Here is a 17,050-nt window from a genome sequence, read left to right on the forward strand (position 1 = left end):
TATGTGGCTTCTTAACAGACAGCAAAGCCAGAAATAAAAATCTGTGACACCCTTCCCCCCTACCTTTGTTAAGGTATGGATTCCTCAAGGGCCTGGAGCATACATGGCTTCTCCTCTAGATCTTAGCTGGAACGGGGCACACCGGGCTGACCCCTGAGCCCTCACTGGATTGACCTAAAGCAGGTGTTGAGCAGTCAGGTGGTAGGGGCGGGGGTGGCTGGCAGTTTCCACCCCACACATCGTGGCCTAGGCCGGCAGGATCACGCATCCCATGCTGGGGCCAAGTTTCCTCTGAAGACAGAGCCCGAGCAACTGTTCTCGCTTTTTATGAACTTCCACGCGGCCTGTAGACCTTTCCAGATGACTTGACCCTTTGCTGGCTGCCCTCAGCTCTTCATGGGCACGCTGTTTCCTCAGCCTGTCAGTCACAAAGGGGCTCCTGAGAGTCTCTGCGAGCTATGAGGAACCCCTCCAGTTTGCTGTCTGAGGGTTGAACGAACCTGGGCCTTTCAGCTTTAAATAGAGCAGTTAGAATTCTGGTCTGACCTTAGGAATAATTGTTCATGAAGGTTTGGAGTTTGGGGAAAATTCTCCAAGAAAAGGCTTTGTGATAGCTCCACTAAGGGTTCTCTTAATACTTTCTTTACCTATCTTCTCAGAGTAAGTAAGATGAAGGAATACCGGTGGGTGGGGTGGCAAGATACCTTTAAAGTGGTGTTCTTGACCCATTCACACCATCAGGCTTACGCAAGGTGTTTTTCATATGACTTTATTTCCACTGCTACGAAGCGTGTTGAAATGTGAAGGCCGTTCCACACAGCAATATGGTCTTCAGGAGATAGATCTACCTACGGGGTACACATGCGCACCTCCATATAGGACAGCACTGAGGGAACCTACTTGTGTGAGGAGGAGGGCCTTGCTACACCCAAAGGAAACCAGCACAGTGTGAGTGTGTGTGTGTGGGGGGGGAATTCTGTAAAGCCAGTTTCATTGCCCCCCTGGCTGACAGCTGCAGAGAACAGTGGAGGAAGCTGGAATGTTCCAGATGAATCGATGGAATATGGCGATTGATGGTTGTATGGCTGCTCAAGCAAAACAGATAGTTGCAGGAAAAGCCATGGGCAACCACGGGAGCTGTGCTCCCCGAGAGCTTCACCAAAGGGGCTGAGTTGCAAGGTGAAAACATGTGCAGAAAGGGGCTTATCCAGGCCATAGCACCAGATTGCTTTCAGCCATAATAATGCACTGACTTGAAGCAGGAGCCTTGGAGAACCCAGCTGCAACGAGGAAAGAACGAGGCGGTTGCACAGGACTGGGGAAAGGAGGCTCTGTTGACATAGGCCCTGTTTCCTATAATAAGCAAAAAGGGTAAGAAAAAAGAGCAAGGGTACAAATGGGGTTTCTGCATGTTCGGGACCCATCTGAATCCAATTTCTTCAAAACTGCCAGAGCTTTGCTTGTCTCGGTGAAGGTGAGCCCTGTGTGTCACTTCTAGGATATTCTTTCTGCACACTCTCCTCTAGCATACACACTCTGGGGACTGGGAAGGGAGAGCATCACCTAGAGGGAGGCCAGCAGTCCGGATTCCACTTAGAAACCTGCCAAGTGGCTCACTGTCCCAGCGAAAGAGGCTGGGAGGTCTCTGGGGGAGGGACAGTCCGTGCAGTCCACAAAGGGAATAAATTACAAGGGAAGGAGTAATAGGATTTTGTTTTCCTGAATTAGGCATGGGCTTTGCGTGTGTGGGGGGCACAGACCTGAAACACAAACTCTGGGGAGACCTTGGAGGAACATCCCACCTACTACCTGCCTGGGTTTACAGATGGGGGAGCTGACAGCAGAAGGACCGAGGTCAGACTGTAGCTTCATCTGGGCTCCTGAGCCTTTCCCGTTTGTGACCACTCACAATAGGAACCAGCTCCTGCCTCTGCCTGCCTCCTTCAACCCGGGAGGAGCCCGTCACCTATGGCTCTTGCAGGCTGAAAATGGCTTCCAACTCCATCACCAGCTTCCATCACCACTCCGGGGAGACCCTGAGAAGACCAGAGCCAGCTGTGACCTTCAGCAGCCACCAGGTGTCACTAATGTGTCTGTCGTAGAGATGAAGGCCAACTGCGAATGTGCAAGAGGCTTCTGGGAGATTTCCAGGTGCTCTGCCTCTCCTTAAAGTCTGTCTCCGGGTGGGACGTGACCAGGCCCGCATAACAGACAACAGCTGGTGGGAAGGCATCGCCTCTTGTCTCTCCACCGTGAGCGTGTCCCCTAGGGCCTCTGGCATTTTGTCAAGGTTGCAAGCGCATCTACACCCACACAGGCCCATCCTGGGGCTCTGACCTCCAACCCTCTTCCTGTAGCTAAACTCTAGTTCCTGGAACCACTCGTGTCCTTGGCTGTTCCCCTTTTGAGGCTCAGCAAGGAGGATGAGTGCAGTGTGAGCCCTGGGAAAGGAGAAAGTGGGAGAGGCTTCCAATGCATTCCTGGGTTGAGATGGCCCAGATGCAGGTGCCTGTGGGAACCGTGACCCTCCCCACCCACTTCAGTCATTCCCTCACGCTTTCTTCTTGGAGAATGTGGGCCAGCAGAGTGGGGGAGCAGTTGTTCTGGAAGAAGGGATACTTCTTTGAACAGACCTGGGTTTCTCAGTCTTCTGATGCCAAGCTGCCTAAGATGAAGGAGTCCCCAGCTGAACCTTTCTGAAGCTCACCTCCGGGTGGCCCTGGGCCATCTTCTGCTTTTTATTTGGCCAGAATCAAAATCAGATGTCAATCCATGGCCCAGTCTTACCCAGGATAGATTGATTGGTGGAGGAGAAGACAGCGGGGGGGGGGGGTGGTGGTGGTGGTGGTGAAATCTGTAGCCATACAATTGTATTTCTGGAGCAAAGGGACACCCGAGAAAGCCAGAAGTTTGAGTGGGCAGAGGGGCCTTGGAACTAGGTGGGGAATCTTGCTTCAGAGCTATAGCAGAACACATGGCACATCCCATCCTCAGGAAAGGGGATTAAGAAAGGCAAGGCTGGGAAGAAGAAAGGGAGATAGAGAAATGGTGGACACCACAGCCTGGGCCACCAGCCTTCAAGTGCCATCAGAGGAGGTCCAGCCCTAGGCAAGCCCTAAATGACCACAGACTGCAGGAGGCGGAAACACATCATGAGGTCCAGTGGGATAGGTGGCTTCAGGAAGTTCCCGTCCAGTCTCAGATAGCGCAGATGCGGTACGTTCTCCAGATCTGAAGAGAAGTCATGGAAGGCCACTAGGTTGTTAGGGCAGATCTGCGTCCCATTGATTTCTGTGGAGACAGGAGGAGAGCAGACGGCAGCAGGGTGAGTGGGTGGCGCAGGTGAAGAAGGAGAAGGGGAGGGCAACCAAGAGTGAGGAGTCTACAGTCCTCAGCTCTGGATCTGGCTGACTCTAGGAACATGTGACCATAGAAGGGTCAACCTAAACCCCAGGGTCAGTCTACTCATTTGTATCATGATTTACGTTGGTTTGAAAGATCAAAAATTGTCATGGCATTTCTGCTCTGGAGAATTGGGTGTTCTGATAGCACTGGGATTATTTTGTCTACAAGGGTCCTTTAAGATCAACCATAATCAAATTCATACTGTGGAAAGATGAAGCTAGCTAACAGGCAGGAAATATCTGCAGCCAAAGGGTAGATGTGAGAATTCCCCTGCAGTTCTTCCTGAGGATTGGATGTGAGTGTGAGGATGGATGCAGGGCGGTTACAGGAACAGAAATGAGGATGGCAGGAAGAATAAAGGGGGGTTAGTGAGACAGTAAGCCCAGAATTCTGGTGTCCATGACCCAAGGTTCCATTTTCTTCTTCACCTCTTCTTCAATGGTCTTCCAATGGGCTGGAGAGATGGCTAAGTGATTCGGGTGCTTGCCTACGAAGCTTAAGGATACAGGTTCAATTCCCCAGTATCCACATAAGGCATGTGCATATGGTGTCGCATGTTTCTGGAGTTTGTTTTCAGTGGCTGCAGGCCCTGGTGTGTCCATTCTCTCTCTAATAAATCAATAACTAATAAATAAAACATTAAAACATTCTTCCTAAGCCTTGCCTTGTTTACCATGTGTATGATGGGGGAGGTTGGGTCAAGGGAGGGGAGGAGTCATCTCCATTGTCTCCTGCCTCTTCCTCCCTTGTTACCTTCTATCTCGGAGTGGATCATGTGACATATGTTCCCATACAGCCTTTGTGTCTGGGCCTTACCACCCCAACACTCGTTCCCCAGTCTGCAGTGTACCAGCTCTGTACCTCAATGCAAAAATATTGGTGAAGGCATTTTGCAACCTGTATGGGACAGTACAGGTAGTAGATATCTTGGGACCATTGCTGAAAGCACAGTCATCACACACACTGGTCCCCCTCTGCAATTCTGGGTTGGGTGAGGCCTTAGATATCCTCCAGTAACATGTTCTTCCACAAAAATCTGCACAAAGCCGGGCGTGGTGGTGCACACCTTTAATCGCAGCACTTGGGAGGCAGAGGTAGGAGGATTGCTGTGAGTTTGAGGCCACCCTGAGACTACATAGTGAATTTCAGATCAGCCTGAGCGACAGTGAAACTCTGCCTCAAACCCCCTCCCCCACAAAAAAAAATCTGGGTGAGATCCATTAGGTATTTATGAATTGATGTATCTTTTCTCTCTCCCCTTCCTCCTACCTTTTGGTCTACATAGCTTCCTGGGAGTAATGTGTTTTGTTCGAATGGACTACCTAGAAGTTAAAATTAGATCATTTTTCTACATTGTTGGATTTGTTTCCTGTAAGATTTTTTATTTTTTGGTTTTCAAGGCAGGGTCTTGCTATAGCCCAGGCTGACCTGGAATTCATTATGTTGTCTCAGGGTGATCCTCCTACCTCTGCCTCCCAATCTGGGATTAAAGGCATGTGCCACCACACCCAGCTCTGTAAGAATTTTAAAAAGCTTCCCTTACTTTTTGTAACTATTCCAGATAAGTAAGTGAACAGGCTTGTTCTGTACATTGTTTCAAGATGGTGGGAGATTCATCCAAGTTTCAATAAACTTCCTCTCATTTTTGATTGGAAAACAGGGATCCTATAATATTGTTCATCCTCCCTTTCCCTTACCTTTCAACTGCTTCGTCCCTCGTATGAATGGTTTTATTTAAGAACTAGGCAATATCCTTCTGTTTCTGAGCTCTACTACCTTCCCCCCGGCCCCCGGCCCCACCAACCCAGGATCTCACTTTGTAGCCTGGGCTGGGCTTGAACTCAATATGTAGCCAAGGCCTACTTGAACTCTGCTGCCTCAGCCTCTTGAGTGCTTGGATTACAGGCGTGTACATGCCACCATGCTCAGCGAACCTTGTTTATTTCATTTAATGAACTCAGTATGCAGCTGAGGCTGACCTTGAACTTCTGATCTTTCTGCCTTCACCTCCCAAGTGCTGAGATTACATGCATGTACCACCATTCCCAGGTGACACTATTTTGTTTTGGTTTTTCAAGGTAGGGTCTCACTCTAGCCCAGGCTCACCTGGAATTCACTATGGAGTCTCAGGGTGGCCTTGAACTCATAGCAATCCTACTACCTCTGCCTCCTGAGGGCTGGGATTAAAGGCGGCGCCACCACGCCCGGCCCAGGTGACACTTTTAAGTGAAGCAAAACTGAGGCTTCCAGCCTCCTTTCCCAGGCTGCAATTGGCACCCCAAGTTTGGGACCCTATAAATGTTGCTTAGAGGAGCTTCCTTAAATCACTATTTTGTTCAATTGAACATTACAGCCTTCTAGATAGAATCAGAAAACACCAGCTACAGACACCACTTCCTAGGTGCCCCATCTTTACCAGTTTCATACCCTGAGTATACAGCTGCCTCTTGGGCCCATTTTACAGATTACTCGAAACCAAGGCTTGGATTTTTTCCTGCCACAGCTACCGGTTTCTTCTGCAGTGGGCAGGCCCAGGACATGTCAGGTTGAGCATTGTCATATCTCCATTCTATTTTTAGGAGGATTATAGCAGCATTTTCTGAGTTTACCCTATTTACAGATCCGGACACCAGAAAAGCTGGTGCTGGAGAGAAGGGACAGAGGGAGGAGATTTCATCCCTTCCAACCATGGTATCCCGCACACTTCATCCATAGTAAGTGATTGTTAGCTTTGTACTGGAAGGTCGTATTGCCATTCTCATTTCACAGATAAGGAAACCTTATGGAGAGGTCAGGCATCCTTTCAAGGCCACACAGATACAGCAAATAGGAAGGCCAAGATTTGAAAGCCAGAGCCTAAATGGATGCTCCCTCTCTCTCTCTCTCTTTGGCAGTGCTGTGGATGAAACCCAGGGCTTGTGCATACTAGTAAGGGCTACCCTCCCCCGCCCCCAGCCACGTGGATGCTTCTGAGACAGGGTGCGAGTCTCTGTCCTCCCTCCCTTCCTGGGGCCTCCCTGCTCACACCCCCACTCACTCTCGATGCTGTTGTTGTTGAGGTACAGGTGTTCCAGCTTGTTGTTGATGGCCGGCACGTTGCTGATCCTGTTGTGTGACAGGTGGAGCACGAGCAAGTTGGAGAGATTGAAGGAGTTCTTGGGGAGCCCCCGGTCTGACAGTTTGTTGTAGTTCATGCGGATGAAGGCCAGGTTGGGGAAGTTCTTGAAGTATCCATTGGGAATGGTCTCGATCTTATTGCTGTCCAGGTAGAGCTGGTGGATGGCCGAGGGGACCTTGGGTGGCATCTTTCTCAGGATGTTGTGGGCCAGGTTGAGCTGCATGAGGTTCTTGAGGCCCTGGAAGGTGTCGGGCTTGAACACGCCGTCGCTCAGCTTGTTGTGCTGCAGGTCCAAGAGCAGCAGGTTTTCCAGCTTGCTGAAGACACCGGGTGGGATCCTGGAGATGAGGTTCTGGCTCAGTCGCAGCTGCTCCAGGTTCCGGGGCAGGGCTGAGGGCACCTCTTCCAGCTGGTTCTTCTCCATGTAGAGGAAGATCAGGCTGGGGAGCTTCTCCAGCACTCTCTGGTCCACCTTGCGAATTCGGTTGTTGTCCAGGTTCATCCATCTCAGCCCTGTGGCATTCCTAAAGGACTCCACGGGCAGCTCGGAGATGAAGTTGTTCTGCAGGTAGAGGTAATGGATGCGAGGGGGGATGACAGGGACCTTGCGCAGGTTGCGGCTGTCGCAGTAGAGGGCCGACGGGAAGTCGGGAGGGCAGTAGCATTCCCGAGGACAGTCAGGGAAGATGGATGGTGGGCCGGGTGGGAGGGGTGGGGGCAGGTCTGTAGGCTCCGCAGGTTCATCAGGATAAGGAAAGCTGAGGGTGGGCTTTGGCTTGGGCTTGCGTCTGGCACTAGGTTTCGGGCGTCTTGTTGGTTGGCCTTGGGCCACGGAGGCCAGGATGAGGAGAAGTGGAAGGAGCCAGCAGAGGGATGACCTCATGATCCAGGTGATGTACCTGTAAGGGAAGCAAACAAACAAACAACCAAAAAACCAAGAAGTCATTAGCCTGCTGGGCCTCAGGAAAAGATGCCTGTCTCTGCAGCTAGACTGGGCCAGCACCAGCTCAAGGAGAGATGGGCAGGGCCAGAGATCCGCAGAGCAGGTGAGGCACCTGGGTCTATGGAGTCTCTGCCCAGAGGTCTAGCTTTTCTGGAGAAAGTGACCATCTTATGGGCAGTTATCTTATGTGACCATCCTATAGAAAATCAGATTATGCTGTCCAGTGTCAAGCTCTCACTAGTTTTTGGCTAAAAGAGGATGACGTACATCAAATTCCCCCTAAATTAAAATGGCTTATCCTATTTAAACTATGCTGACTTACTTCTCCATTGGAGAATCTGTTCTTCTTTTTCAGAAGATAGCAAGATAAACCACTACTGTCACTTCAGCCAAGGCACAGCTGAAACCACAGAACAATTGGGAAGATGAACAGAATGCTGCATCTATGCTGAACCTGATAATCAGCGCCAGGGTGAAGGAGACAGACCCTAAGGACACTCAACACTTACCAAAGCAGAGATCCAGATGCTCCTAAGAGCTCATCACCGAAGTAGACTTAACACTCACCCACCACGGCTCAGGGAATTTTGCAGAAGAGGGAGCGGAAAGGTTGTAAGAGCCACAGGTTGAGACAGCATGCCCAGAGGCATTCCCTCCCCTCCAAAATAACTGACGGCTGCTCCCACAATGCATAAACCACAAAGCCATGGGGAATACCTACAACCCCACTGAGGAGCATCCCCAACAGAATGGGGGCAGGGATGAGCGAAAAGAGGGTACCAACACATGATGTATCCATCTAAAGTATGTTGTTTATAATAATAATAATAATAATAATAATAATGAAAAATTGTTTTTCAACAAAATAAGACCCACAAGGTGACCATCTTGGTAAAAAGCACACCGGGCTGGGAATCAGGAGCGCTGCCGTTAGTCGGGGAAAGCCCTTCACCTCTGAGGCCCTGTAGCTCTCAGCCCCGTGGCATTCCTAAAGGGCTCCACGGGCAGCTCGGAGATGAAGCTGTTCTGCAGGTAGAAGTAATGGATATGTGGCCCGAGGAAATCGTCCTTGCACTAGGCAGCGCTCTTCCACGAAGCCACATCTCCAACCCAGCCAGTGCCCTTTGTCACTTACATATCTCATAAGAGAGTGGTTTTCCAACTGTGTCTACCTTCCCGTGCAGTGCTCTGGGGAGGTAAACTGAGGAAGGAGGTTCCTAGCCAACTCCTCTGTCAACATGAGCAGCTCTGTTCTTGAAGTTTGTTTAGACGGGTAGGTAGGTAAATAGATAGGTTTAGCCCAAGAATTTAGGGATAAAAGAAAACATTTTATTACCAGAAAATGGTCTGAAATCCACCAGTCACATTCGCCCGCACTGTTTATAGTCCTGACCCTGAAGGGAAGAAGTGGCTTGCCCAGGCCAGGAAGCCCGGGATGAAAAGCCTGCCCCTTCGAGGAGGGCTGCTATGAGGACGGGAAGTGTGCAGACAGCTCCCAGCCACCCGCGCTCACTCACACGCTAGGCCGCCCCTCTGCACTTGGCTCAGAGAATGCTGGTATTTGCCAGCGTGAACCATGCCAAGAATCTCTCCCCAGATGTAGAGGCTCCCAGGAAAATAAACAGGAAAGGAACAGAAAGATATGGGGAAAGACACTCTGTCTTTTGACCTGGTATTGTTGCTCTCTGGATTCTGTGGCACTGGTAGTGTTGGAATAGCATATCGGGAAGACGTTCAGGTGAGCCTCGGAGGGAGGCGAGAGCTTGAAGGGGCTTCGGAGGCCCCGCTGACCTTAAATAGGGCCATGTGGTGAGGCTGAGTTAAAAGTGGGAAATACCGGGCTGGAGAGATGGCTTAGTGGTTAAGCGCTTGCCTGTGAAGCCTAAGGACCCCAGGACCCGCGTTAGCCAGATGAACAAGGGGGCACACGCATCTGGAGTTCGTTTGCAGTGGCTGGAGGCCCTGGCACTTCCATTCTCTCTCTCTCTCTCTCTCTCTCTCTCTCTCTCTCTCTCTCTCTCTCTCTTTCTCTCTGTGTTGCTCTCAAATAAATAAATAAAAATTTAAAAAAAAAATTTTAAATGGGAAATACCAATAGGCTCAAGCTGTGGCTGGAAAGTGGCAGTGCCCTCAAGCGTCCCACTCTCCTGGGCTCAGAAGGGTGCAGGGAGGGCAGGGAGGGGTGCCTCACGCCTTCCATCTCTGTGACACCCCTTCTGAGCTCCTCCCCATATTTCCTCAGGGGCCGGACTGCATCTTCCTCACACTTGACGATGTCTACTCCCCGGTCCTGGGCTTTGGGCCGTGTTGGGGATGCAGACTTGCTGGGGTTCTCTGGAGCAGAGGCGGCTAGTATGCAACCCTAGTTTGCACCGGGCTCTGTGATCGTGGCCTCCAGGCCCTACCCTTTGCCCTCTCCCACCTTTCCTTTCGGCCCTCTTGCTTGTCCTAGTGACTACCTTCTACTGGCTGTGATCAAAGGAGCAGCAGGCGGCCCTTGCCAGCTGCGGAGTCCTGGCTTGGATGCCTAGGAGGGCCCGGATGTGACAGGCAACAGGAGAGTAGTCAGAGTTCAGCCCCACATCAACAGAGAGTCCCACCGTCATCGTCACCCATCTGCATATGTACATGCTACATGTTTACACACGTACGCTTGCAAGCACACCATCACCCCAGCCCGAACACTCTTGCACAAGCATCCACGCCCTCCTCTCTCATACTCACACATAAACTAACACTCCCCGGTCTCCTAATTACATGTGTGAGCCTTCTGTGGTATGCTGGCTGGGAAGGAAAGGAGGCAGAGGCCACCCTGACACTTCTGACAGTCCACTGAAAGGACTACAAAGACGGGTTCTTTGCAGCACTTGAACATGAGCCTTATTGCAGGATTACATGTCATTTACCACTTGGGCGTTATGAATCAGTATGTTTACAGGGCTTGTAATTTTCCTGAAAATGGAACAGTCATATTGCACAAACCGTAAGTAACCCCAACTCAAAGGCAATTGAGTCCTGCGCACAAAGCTCAAAGCTAGGGCTTTATGCATTTGCCTTCTAGAAAGTTGGTGCTGTCCAGCCATAGTTCCCTTAGGGTAGAGCAACTGCATGTGTTTAAAATTATTTATGCTCCTGCAAGCACACCTCCCATTACCCACTCCCTACCGGGCCCTGCTCACCCTCTGTGATGGTTAAGTTTGTGCCTACCTGATCTGTTTAGGAATCCACAGACATTCCTCATAAGTGGGTCTCTGAGGTTGCTTCCAGGAAGGCTTAATTAAAGGAGGAATCCTTCCCCCTGGTGAGCCCTTCCCCCAGAGTGGGCAGCCCCTCTCAGAGGGAAGTCTTTCTCAAAAGAAGCTCTGGGCAGAAAGGTGTTCTCCTCCCCTTCCACCTGGCTGCCAGTGCTGCTTGTTGCTTTCCAGTGTGGACTGAAGAGCAGCATGGACTGAAGAGCAGCATCTCTCCAGGACGCCCCCAGGCCTTCAGTGCCAGATTGGGACTGCTGAGGCCTCCAGCCTCATGGACTGAACAGCTACCAGGTCCCTTGACTCTCATCAGGTCTATAATCTGCTATTGTTGGACTGTCATAAACTAATCCAATAAATTCCTTTTTAATACAATTTATTCTATCAGTTCTGTTCCTCTGGAGAACACTAATACACTCTCAATCAATGAATACTGGGTGACCATGTATGTCAGCAAGCCTCAGACAACCCTGCTCCCTAACCATGGCACTCAAAGAGCTGCTGCCCATAGAGGAGAAGAGCATTTGCTTTGCCCAACCAAAATTTGCTTCCTACATTTTAGGAGAATTTCCTAAGGGTGTTTAAAATTTGAATTTCAGTTCTAACCATGTCAGTCTGGGCTTGGATCCTGCCTCTGACTCGCCTCCTGGGCCCTGGGCTCATCATCCGTGTGAGGATCCGATGAGCTCATGCATCTTGAGAGCACAACCAGAGGACAAACTGCAGATGTGTTGTTTACAGCAGAGCAGGCTCTGAACAGAGGACCCCTGAATTTTTATTTTCTTTTTTTTAATACAAATTTTATTTAATTTTATTTTTTAAATTTATTTGAGAGAGAGGCAGGTATATATATATATATAGAGAGAGAGAATAAGTACACTAGGTCCTTCAGCCACTGAAAACAAACTCCAGCATGCGCTACCTTCTGCATTTGGCTTAAGTAGGTCCTGGGGAATTGAACCTGGGTCCTTTGGTTTTGCAGGCAAGCACCTTAACCGCTAAGCCATCTCTTCAGCCCCATTCCCTGAGTTTTAAGTGAGGTGGTCCTCTCTCCCACTTGTCCTGTTCCTTGGAGGTCAGAAGCCAGGGCCACCAGTGTTTAGACTCAGCCATGCTGGGTGGAGGCCCAGAGGATTTGTCAAGCCCTGGAGAGCAGGTTTAAGAATACTTGGCTCTGTGAGGAGAGGCTGGGGTGAAACTGGGTGTGAGATTGGGTTTGTTTCCCTGGGCCAGGCAGAGTACTTCATACTACTGACAAACCAGGTTTCTTGCCAAGTAGACTGTTGAGTTGGTCACCCCCAGTCTCCTCATGGCTTGATGGACCAGCTACCCTGCCCTGAGCCATCCCCATGGACACCAGGATGCCCCTTGCCCTGTCTTCCTCATAGTTAGCCTCTGCCAGGCTGGCTTTATGTTTCCCTATAGCCCAGAGGGCAGCTGGAAGCAGGGAAAGAGGAGGGAGCTGGGCACCCCGTCTGAGACCCTTTCAAAGCTCCGATTAGGGCTGGTGTGTTCCTGTTCTGAGTCTCCATTTTCTTATCTATGAAGTGGGGATAACAAGACTATCCCAGTTGTCAGATACAAGTGTGACACACAACTTTAAAATGCACTGCAGATCAAAAGTGCTAAAAATAAATTTAATACTATTATGGAATGACTGTCTGTCTCCCCAGTGACTACCAGGTTTTATAGCTTTAAGAGATTAGTCTGGAGAGCAGTTTCTCCATTCTGAGGAAATAGAGGAGGGAAGGAAGGAAGGAGAAAGAGAGAGAGATTTGGGTCTTGACCCTGCAAGTTTACGTGGGAACACTCGGGCAAGCCCCAGTTTGCACATCTATAAAATGGGAATAATAATGTTTTGTGTGTGTGTGTGTGTGTTGCTAAGGACCAAAATCAGAGACTCTGTGCATAACAGGCAAGCACATTGAGCTATATCCCTTCCTGACAACTTCTTACAGGTTTGTTGTGAGGGCTGAGTTAACTGGAAAGTACATTTTCAGTGAGTGTTAAGGAATGGCTGATACTATTTCAAAGTAAAGGGGTCTTTGCCCCTTCAGCCTGGGTTGAGGAGCAGCCCTACCCACTGCTGGGAGGCAGGGGTTTTGCTTGGGTAGACACTGGCTCTTTCATACAGAACAACTTCTTCCCTTTTGTGGCTCAGGAGACAACACCGGGGGTTCAGAATCAGCTAGCTGAAGTCCCTTAGCCACCGGAAAATCTTACTCTGCCCTCCATCTCTACTCTCTAGCCCAGTCCTATGCTCTCTGTAGCCAGGGCGGGGGGGGGGGGGGAGGGACACTGTCCAGCAAAGGGACACATCTATCTTCTGCTTCTGGTTGCTGGTCCCACTGTGATCTAGAAATCTTCCCAACCATTTGTGCCTGGCTTTAAAAAAAATTTTTTTTTGTTTATTTTAATTTATTTATCTGATAGCGACAGACAGAGAAAGAGGCAGAGAGAGAATGGGCGCATCAGGGCCTCCAGCCACTGCCAACAAACTCCAGATGCGTGCGCCCCCTTGTGCATCTGGCTAACGTGAGTCCTGGGGAATCGAGCCTTGAACCGGGGTCCTTAGGCTTCACAGGCAAGCGCTTAACTGCTAAGCCATCTCTCCAGCCCGTGCCTGGCTTTTTTGTACCTCCTAGCCTCAAGATGTTCCATGCACATGCCCAGTAAATGGGACCACCCTCCACGGAGGCAAAGGATGGAGTGAGAAATGTAACCAGTCTATTCTCTGAAAACTGGACAGCCAGCTGTGGTGCAGAGGGAGAAGGCATCTAGGAGGGACAAATTCACTGCTCAGCACCACCACCTGGTCACCTGGGGCAGGTAGTCTAACAGGCATGAGGGAACTCTTTAGAGTTGTCTTGAGGACACTTTATTTCTATAAAGTTCCTTTGGGATATAGCTCCCAGGCTTGTAAGGGGGGTGGTGGGAGGAATCACAGCATTCCTTCTTCACTCCCACTCCCCAAAGAGGGCATGGGCCTATTGGAACCATGAGCATCTTTCCTGAGCAGCAGGATTTCTGTGCAGTGAACACTGGAGTCCTGGACTCCCACCCTGAAGCAGAAGATATACTAAAATAACGCTGGACTCTCCCAGCTGTCCATGAAGAGGTCTGGAGCGAGCCTCCTGACCCAGCATTTTAGCACGTCTTTCATGCGCTCCTTCTCTGCAGGAGAGTCTAAAGATCAGCCCTGCCTGGGAGTCCTGCCCTAGTCCTGCTCTGTGTGCCATGGGCCCCTCTGCTGGAGAGGAGAGAGCTGGCGGGGTGGAGGGTGCCCTCAGTTTCTCCCCACCGATTCTGAGTCTCATCTTTGTCACAAGGTCCTCTGACCAACCTGAGTGGTCAGGATACTTTCAGAATAACGTCAAACAGAAGTTCTAACTACTTGCAAGGGAAGAGGAAAAGCTGCCCAGATCTGGGAAGCAGGACCTCCAAGACTTGCAGGCTGGTTAACTTTTTCTTCTTTTCTATGTAGATGCCAAATGGTTTGGACCAAAGAGACAGGAATTCGGGCTGCCAGGAAGATGCTGTGCAGGACACACCACAGCTATTTCTCTCTCCCTCCTACCCAGTGAAGCTCGAAAGAAGGAAGAAATCTCTAGTTCTTGCTCACTCATCTCCTCCCTGCCTGGCCAGGACTCAGGACACATGATTTTCTTCTGGCTCTGCCATCTCAGAGGAAGACGCACTTTCTCTTTGCTCTCGCAGCTTGCGAGCCATGCAAGAGGGGGAGAGACAAGATCCAGTGTGCGCACGCATGTGTGTGGTGTGTCTTCAGGAACGTGTGAGGATGCGTGAAAGGTGCAGGGAATTGGATTCTAGTGTCCAGTTTCTATGGCAACACCTGATCTGTTGAAATCCCACGTGCAACATAGCTATAGCGCTCTGTGCTACACCAAACATCTGTTCTAAGCAAGTTTAACTTCAGCAGCAAGCAGATACAGGGGTAGAGAATGAGGAAGAGAGGAGATGTAGGCAAGAGATGAGGGAGACTAAGTGTGAGCTCTTTGGAGTGGGAGAAAAGGGAAGGTGGGATAAGAGAGGAAGGCAGGACGGAGGGAAGGAAGAGGAAGGCTTCCCAGTCTGCAGTCTGCCTGAGCTTACCTGCACACCCTGCCTCTCCTCTGGACGCTGGGGTCGCCCTCCTCGTCCTCCCCACCCCTCCGTGGAGCGGTGGTGTTGGAGAGCCAGCTAGAAGTCCTGGTCTCCTACTGGTGCTTGCTGCTTGAGTCTCTGAGACTTTTCTTCCACCAGCTCCTACTGGGGTGGGGAGGTGAGGTTAGGGGAGGGAGGGGCAGGTCGAAGGGAGGGGGAGGCGGAGAGGAGAGAGGGAGGGCTCTGGGGAAAGGAGGAATGACAACAATAAAGTCTTTATTTGGCAGCCAAAACCCCCGAAGACCTCATCTACACCCGATGCCCACTAACGGCTCACTTTTAATACTGTTTCCTGATGCCGCTGCTCTGGAGAGGGACTGTTTGACCCGTGTTTGAAGAAACGAGCCAAATCCAGGGAGGAAAGGGCCGGCAAAGCACCTTCCCCCAGGCCAGGCGGGTCTCTGGGGTCAGCACTGGCCTGTTGAATTCCTCCTAACAAGTGTCTTGCGTCCCACGCCCACTGCTTCCTGGTGTTAAATCTCCGACCCAGCAAGGGGCTCAGAGCAGGGAGCAATTCTTCTCTGTCATGTTTTGTGGGAGCTTGCCAAGGGAGTGCAGTGTCACTGTGCAGAGGGCTGCTGTGACAGATGACTTCCTTTGATGGCCAGAGGTAGGGTCTGATGATCAGAGAGGGAGGAGGGCAGCGTGGGGTCTCATCCACAGTTAGAGCAGAGTTCAGATGGAACGTGACTCTTTGAGTCATTGGTCCTGGTCCGTGTGAATAGTGATGGAGTCTCCTTTCAGCCTCTCTGTATTACAGACTCAGGTGAGATTTGGGGGCTGTATGGTCGCCACACGAAGGGATGGGGAGATCTGCTTCAGTAGCACATTATCAACTTCCTAGACGCACATTGAAGTATGGCTGTTATCTTAACAGTGCTCCTCAGCTGAAAAGCCCAACACACTTGGAGTCAAGTTAGCAGGAAAAAAAAAAAAAAAAGCTACCGGCTGACTCTTTAGAACCTCAGGGAGATTCATTATTTATCATTAGGTCCATAGAGACCTGCAGAACCCAATGACAGTGAAGACTTTCGCCACTGCTCCCCAGGAAAGAGCATTCAAATTTAGGCTTGCAGCTCTGGGCTCTGCCATTCACAAGCTATTGTGACCTTGGACCAGTCACTTGGTCCTGAAATGCCTTCATTTCCCATTTGTAGATTGGGGAAGACACATGAAACAGTTTAGAAACTGAGAAGACATTAGGGATTAGGAAAGGATGATGGAAGATAATCAATTGAAGAAGGAACGTAAGTCCCCACCTTCTGTCCCAAATCCCTGTCTTGCCACTCTGCTGGTGAGACCTTGCCTGAGTAACTTGGCTCCTTCTAGATGCCCATGACCTGGTGTGTCAGGCCCTCAGCATCCCTCCTTGTCCAGATGGGATGACGCCTGTTTTGTGGCTCAAGAGCCACAGCTAGGCATGGCTGGTCACCTTAGGTCACTGGGGCAGCAGGCAGCCGGCAGGAAAGCCCAGGCTGGTAGGGTCCAGAGTGATGGATGCTGAAAGGTGCTCCCTGCATCCATTTGTATGGGATCCATGTGGATCCTAAGTGCCTGGATTCTTTTGCACGATAGAAACCAGCTTCTAAGCCTTTCTTAGACCTATGTGTCTCCTTCCTCCCTTCTCATCTCAGGCCACTCAGACAGAAGGCAGGGGACCACCGGAGACATTTAGGAAGGTCTCAAGTTCCGATCACAAACTACTGGCATGTGGCTGTGATATGATACACACACATCCAAAAAATTATTATGAAAACTTAAGAAGTTATTATGAAAAGAATCCCACATTTATGTTCTATGATGGCCCTTTTTCTTTTCTGTGATGGGGCCAATTCGTGGTCCATGCACATGTTAAGCAAGTACTGTATCCACCAAGCTATGTGCTCAGCCTGCATTACCTGTTTACCCAGGAGGCCATCAATAACCAACATCCAGCCGCCACATGCCAGCGCGATGGCTCACACTTGTAATCCCAGCACATAAGAGGCTGAGGCCGGAGGATCACTGCACATTCAAGGCCAGCCTGAGCTAGAATGAGACTGTCTCAAACAACTACACAACGGAAGAGGGGCTTAGAGATGGCTCAGAGGGTAGAGGGCTCCCCGTGCAAGCATGAGAACCCAAGTCTGGAGCTCCAGCTGGATGTGCTGGCGTGTTCCTGTAATCCCAGCA

At 50.5% G+C, this 17,050-nt stretch overlaps 1 protein-coding gene across 1 annotated transcript; it reads right to left on the reverse strand.

Annotated features, from left to right (window-relative positions):
* Positions 1 to 753: 753 nt before the first annotated feature.
* On the reverse strand, positions 754 to 14,981 carry LOC101610588 (proline and arginine rich end leucine rich repeat protein). The gene is made up of 3 exons (XM_004670719.2): positions 14,828 to 14,981; positions 6,443 to 7,422; positions 754 to 3,291 (listed from the first exon to the last, which is right to left on the reverse strand). Exons 2-3 carry the CDS (start codon positions 7,404 to 7,406, stop codon positions 3,116 to 3,118), a joined length of 1,140 nt encoding a protein of 379 aa, XP_004670776.1. The 5' UTR covers positions 7,407 to 7,422; positions 14,828 to 14,981; the 3' UTR covers positions 754 to 3,115.
* Between the last annotated feature and the right edge of the window lie 2,069 nt (positions 14,982 to 17,050).

Source organism: Jaculus jaculus, chromosome 1 (genome assembly GCF_020740685.1).
Source record: "Jaculus jaculus isolate mJacJac1 chromosome 1, mJacJac1.mat.Y.cur, whole genome shotgun sequence".
Classification (NCBI taxonomy): domain Eukaryota; kingdom Metazoa; phylum Chordata; class Mammalia; order Rodentia; family Dipodidae; genus Jaculus; species Jaculus jaculus.